Below are 6,225 nucleotides of genomic sequence, written 5' to 3' on the forward strand. Positions count from 1 at the left end.
AGCTATCCTTGTCTGCCCAAAGTCTGCTGAGATACAAACATACAGATATCCAAAATAGATTTATAGACTAAAAGGTGTAGTCATGCTCATCCTCAAGAATGCGCACATGATAATCTTTGAAATAGTCAGACTGAAAAGCACAGATATTAACCCACACATAGTTTTGATGAGATAAATAGAAGGTAATTACCATAAACCAGAGATGGCAAGTAAAATTATGCCTCTTGATTATAACAGAAATTAAGGAGTGTCGATGACTTCTTGGTTTAAAATCTGTTTTCTTCCTCAATCAGAGTGAATGTCATTCAAGGCTTATATCATATTTTTGGGTATTAAATAAAACCACTTCCTTTCCACTTTTCTGAGGTACCAGTTCTCTTCTTATTAAACAGGGATCATTGTTTCTCAAAATAAGATGCAAATGATATGATATGAAGTTAAATAAGTCATTACACAAACAAACAAAAACAAGAAACAAAACCACAACTAAACTACACAAACAAATAAACAAACTCACTAACAAGTAAGAAGCCAAAGATAGGAAAGCGTCTAAGAGAATCAAATCCTTCTTAGTTTTTATGCTGTACTTGGCTTCTAAATATTCCCAGTGTTGACCGAAGAACTCACACGTGATAGCAGGATAAAACTGCTGGAAACCAGTAGTTATGTTTTTGTTCACAACAGCCCCCATTAGGTGACACTTGATAGCCATGGAGTTTTCTCTGCCTATTATGAGGAACATTGTAGTCACAGTTTACACCTTTCAAAGGTGATGAAGACCTTGGAAGGTCCTGCTCTCTCAGGACCCCAAAGACAAAGAATTTCTGGAACATAAAGTGTTCAACTAGGTTATTGTAGGAATTTGAAGGCCAGAGAACAGTGGTATCTATTGTCAAGATGAAGACCAACCTAACCAAGCTCAAAACTGGAGGAATAAAAAATGTTTAAAAATCTGGGGTGAAAAGATAGTGTGGAACTGTAAGAGAAAAAGAAGAAGGGTGAATAGAGAGGAGATGGAGATTCGAGGAAGAGGAAAATGTGGAACTAAAAGGTATAGAAATGGAAATAGTGCAGGATTCCTGTAAGAGCAATGTGAAAGGAGAGAAAGTATAGAGGCATGAATAGACAAAGGTTGAAATAACATATGGTCCTGTCAAGGAGCCAATGTAAACTAATAGTACAGCATATAAGGCCAACACCCTCTGAGGCTACATTCACTGCTTGATCCAAACTCACTGCAATTCCACTTCTAGCCTTGGATCCAAGTCGAATTGGAAGAAGACCATGGCCTACCTCCTCCATGCTCAACTATTTTTGCTGACCACCCTCATATTTGTTCTGAACCTGAGCCATTACTCTGTGCTAGGTAACATTCTAGGTGGCATAGAGGAATCTAGTATGGAGGAGTATGGGGCCCCAGAAGCCCTGGACTTTGCTGTCAGAGAGTACAATGCAAGAAACAGCGACTTGTATGTGAGCCGTGTGGTGGAAGTGAAGAGAGTCCAAAGTCAGGTATGTGTGCCTTTGTTGAGGGAGCCTGGCTTATCTTAGAGTCCTGTGTCCTTCTAGCATTCTCTCAACCTTGCTGTTCTTTGATACTGACTTAGTTTTCTTTGTAACCAGTGTTTGAGCTGGAAATATTTGCAGTAATCACATATTCCTCCCTTTATTACATTTTTATTCTCAGATATATTCTGTCCTCTGGAAGTGCTTGGAGGTGTGCTTACTCAAACTACAACAGCGTCTGTTTCACTCCTATCAAATTTAAGAGTATGTTGTCAGTGTACACATGTCTATTTCTTGCTATACTTCCCTGCCAAACCAGAACAGAGGCTCTTCAAAAGACTTCTAAGAAGAACATCTTACCATTACCTTTCTTGAGCTCAAAGACAATGTAAAAAGAGAGTTATGTGATCATAAAAAGTAAATTCTCACCACAACAGCCTTTCCTTCCTGAAATCTTTAGAGTCTTTTATAGAATTCTACTCCTCATTATGGGCAAACATCAAAAGTAATCTCAACTATAGCACAGGGGCTTTGTGATAATTCAGCATATGTTTCTTACTACTAAATCATGTAGTGTTTATTCCAGCTTCCTTCATTTCTTCAAGGCTATATATGAATATACATATGTGTATAAGTATATGTGTACGTATGTGTGTGTGTGTCTGTGTGTGTGTGTGTGCAATTTTTAATATGTTTTGTTAGTAAACTGTTCAGTGTAAATTTTCCAACATGTAAAATGAAATTTTTATCCATTTAAAAATATTTAACAGGTAAATCAAGAAACAATATTTATAAACAGTTTTGTCATATACAGGATCACTCAGTTTGCATAGTTTCATTAGTAGCCAAACTCAGAATGGCTTATATCCTAACAGCTTCCTGTTGTCTGAGCTTCCTTTGCTTAAAGTTTTACAGAACTTTGTGCAAAATCATGTTCATCCAGCAGTGTGAAAGGTTGAAATCTCCAGTGTCCTGAAGGGAGTGGTCTCCTACTATCATACCACGAAGGATGTGGTTTTCTGCTTGAAGTATGAAGACATAGTGATGCTCCTTAGTGAAACAATGTAAAAACACATTTGTAAGAATAGTGCTTTCAACTCTCCTAACACAAATGTCCATAAAAAAATATCACTCCCTTTGACCCAATACTCCTACTTGTTGCCTGGAGATAATAACTTAGGTTCCCAGATGAGCCTTTATAGTAGGAGTATCGCCAATCTAGAGAATCATAGCTTCTTTTTGCATATATATCTTGGAGTGAAGGTGGAATCATCTTCAACAAACTCCTCCTACATACTCTAGATGTGATCTTTGAGTCGTAGTTTGGTTGATCCTCTCAAACGTTTATAGAGGAACACAGGGAACTGTACCTTAACATAGCAGTATGCAGTTAACCTTAATATAGACTGCTTAAAAAAATATAAGGAGCCAAAAGCCATACAAGTGGATGCTGAGCATCAAAGTGAATACTGAAAGAAGGATGAAATCTATACTAGCTGGTTTTCATCACATTAAAAAAATGTTCTATATCTAACCATCTTGGCATAAACCATCTCACAAACATATAGTGGGCATTACTCACATGAATATAGAAAGAGCTATGTGCCATGCCATGTTCATGTAGAGATCTTTTTCCTTCTTGCCATGAATGTCAATGATTTAAAGAATAACAGAGTTCTTTCTGTCTACAGCATTTTCTCATGAACACAAGGTATCATTTGGAGCACTCAATTATGTTAGACGAGTTAATAAAAAGGAAACCTCTGATGGGTCATCTAGGTTGCCAACATGATTTTAATGAGAAATGAATAAGTGATTACAAAGGATATATTCTATTCAATTATATAATATCTTGGACAGGTCTGAGTGGATCCTGTGTATCTTGAGTATTCTCTTTCATAACCCATGGATTAGTCTTAAACTGATGCCATTAATGAGTAGAGATGAAATTTATAGAGTGAGGACCCTGAAGGAAAATGTCATTGAGATCCTTGTTTAACCTCCTGTGTTTTTCTGAATGTTTCTTTTATGTTTTGTTCTCAGTTTACTGTATACATGATGTATTTTTTTGGTTTTTTATATCTTTTTTTTTTGCATAGTTGACTAGCAACTCGGGAACACTGACATTTGCACTAGAAGAGCCCTACACAAACATCTTCATTCAGGCCTAATATGTGGGATGAGTAAACTATGAGAGAATCATAGACCATTGAAGGGTGAATAGAGTAGCTGCAGCTCATTTTGTTGATCTGAAGCTGAATGCAAGAAGTTGCATGGCATTCACTTCTGCTTTCACATGGTTGTTAACACTTTGTCTGCTCTCACATTAGCTTTTCTAGAGTTATATCAGGATGAGTCTGATTCCCTGTTGGAAAAACAGCTAAATGATTTTAGTTAAAAATGTAAACCAGGCATGAGACTTTCACATTTCACACTACAAATGTATTCTTATTAACAGCTGCTTTTTAGACTACCAAATATACATACATATATACATATACACATCTATCTATCTATCTATCTATCTATCTATCTATCTATCTATCTATCATCTATCTATCTATCTATCTATCTATCTATCTATCTATCTCTATCTATCTATCATCTATCTATCTATCTATCTATCTATCTATCTATCTATCTATCTATCTGCATTCCTTTTATATTAAAATATTCTTATAGTGAATCATCCCATGTCTTCATGAGAATGTAGGGATGAGCATGAATCAAGAAAAAGCATGGATGTTCTGCTCTGAAGAGGACTCATCTAAAGATTAAAAGTGAGCTTCTAAACATGATTTACTGTAACAGACCTAATTCTTTCTCATTTGTAGGTTTCAACCTCCAATTATTCCTGTGTTTTAGACTTCTAACATCACTTCTTCTCTCAGCAGCCTTGTATTGTTGAAAACAAAGTTTGTATTGCCTCTGTAGCAGCTGACACCTCAGAGATGCATAATTTTCCAAAGTACTTGAAACTCTGCTCTTTCTGTGTCCTGTCAAGCTTACTGGAATGGAAAAGAACTCATGTGAAGTTCAGTTTAATGTTAAAAGGGAATCTTTAATTTCTCCTTAGGTGGTGGCTGGAAAGAAATTTTTATTTGATGTGATCCTAGGCAAAACTACATGTTTAAAGCCCCAGGATGACTGGACCAACTGTCCCTTAAATGAAGAGTCTAATCAGCAGGAGGTATGAATATAACACATATCAGAGATATTCTGTGCAAGTAGAGGGATGGACAAGCCAGTGAATTTGTAAAAGTTTATTTCAGATCATAATCATATTCACTTGTATAATCTGCAACATGGACAGAGGTGTGTGTTTGTGTGTGTGTGTGTGTGTGTGTGTTTGTGTGTGTGTGTTTGTTTGTGTCCATATAAGTAGATCAAAGTTTGTTTGAATTGTCTTTGGGCAATGGTGGAAAGGTATGTAAAAGGTGTGTGGTAAGTGACACATAGGTTTTTACAGAGTGTGTAAATATAAGTGTGGTGTACTTAGTTAAGAATATGTCCATGAATTTAGATAGTATACGTAGCACTGAGAAGGGACTGTCTGTACACATAAATAATTTGACTTGCTCAGTAGGTTAAAGTGTTAATTATGTACTTTATGCTCACTGTGGTGTTGCTTGATTGACCTGGAGGATGCAGTAGCAGGTTTTATTGATGGAAACAGACATTTACACTTCCAAGCATAGCTTCAGTCCACACCAGGCTGAAAGGAAATGAGAGCCCTGCAGTTCAGTTCTTTGCACTTAATGCCACCTTTCCACGGACAGTGGTAAACTGAAGATACATTGGATTTGTGTAGAGTGGCAATTCATCTTCCTGCCACTTTCCCTACTATGAAGCCTTCAAGAATTTCTGTGTCCCATGACCCTGAAAGTCCCCTGTCTGGAAGTGAGAGGGTCCTGTGTACTGAATGTAAACTCCTGTCCTGACTTCTGAGACCCTAGAATGAGTCAGAGGGTATTCAACAAAGGGATGTCTTCACAAGAAAATGAGAATCTTGTGACCATTAAAGGTAGACAGATGTCACATGGTAGATGGACATCATTGTGTTGTAGATCAACAGACAGTGCTTAACAAGGGAGAGTATAGGTAGAGTTGGCAGAGTTTATGTTTTACATTCAGCAGTCGAATGCCCTCAAACAGTTCTGGTTTCAGATTCCTTCTAAGCTTTATCCAGCACTGATCAACCTTCTTTGTTTACTTTTATAGGATGAATTCTGCTCTTTTGGGGTGTATTATGTCCCCTGGGAGAATCATATGGCTCTGGTGAGCTCTAGCTGTCATAGTATATAATTTTCTGTCAAGGGAAACAGTGCAAGATGCAGACGTCTCTGGCAGTGCCTCATCACTCCTGTCAATGATCATACCTTGATGAATGCCTGGCAGATTACTAGCATCAAAATCAGCTGTGGTTAGACTGCTAAGCAAGTACAATTACACCCAACCAGCAACCCCTTTCTTCTTCCCCTGCAAATGCTCTATTGAATTGTCTGCATGTGCTTGCTAATTGATTGCTCAATAAAATGTACAACAGCTCTTCTTGTGTGACACCAGTCTCAGTGTATCTAAAAATTTGTGATGGGAAAAATTCCAATGAGGGCTCATATTCATATGTGTATATCAAGTCAATGACACATGACATTGCTATTATAGAGAATATATATACATATACATATACATATACATATACATATACATATACATATA

General features: G+C 37.0%; 1 protein-coding gene across 1 annotated transcript; it reads left to right on the top strand.

Moving 5' to 3' along the window:
- Positions 1–1,284: 1,284 nt before the first annotated feature.
- LOC114616162 (cystatin-S-like) lies at positions 1,285–5,811 on the top strand. Its single transcript, XM_028761683.1, has 3 exons — positions 1,285–1,512; positions 4,583–4,696; positions 5,728–5,811. Exons 1-3 carry the CDS (start codon positions 1,285–1,287, stop codon positions 5,809–5,811), a joined length of 426 nt encoding a protein of 141 aa, XP_028617516.1.
- Positions 5,812–6,225: the final 414 nt, after the last annotated feature.

The sequence above is a fragment of the Grammomys surdaster genome, unplaced genomic scaffold (genome assembly GCF_004785775.1).
Source record: "Grammomys surdaster isolate TR1022 unplaced genomic scaffold, NIH_TR_1.0 308359, whole genome shotgun sequence".
NCBI lineage: Eukaryota > Metazoa > Chordata > Mammalia > Rodentia > Muridae > Grammomys > Grammomys surdaster.

Excerpts from the sequence above, each read along its gene's own strand:
- LOC114616162 (XM_028761683.1), top strand. The coding sequence starts at position 1,285 with ATGGCCTACCTCCTCCATGCTCAACTATTTTTGCTGACCACCCTCATA. Across the intron at positions 1,513-4,582 it reads TGAAGAGAGTCCAAAGTCAG|GTGGTGGCTGGAAAGAAATT; the intron begins GTATGTGTGCCT and ends ATTTCTCCTTAG. Across the intron at positions 4,697-5,727 it reads AAGAGTCTAATCAGCAGGAG|GATGAATTCTGCTCTTTTGG; the intron begins GTATGAATATAA and ends TTACTTTTATAG.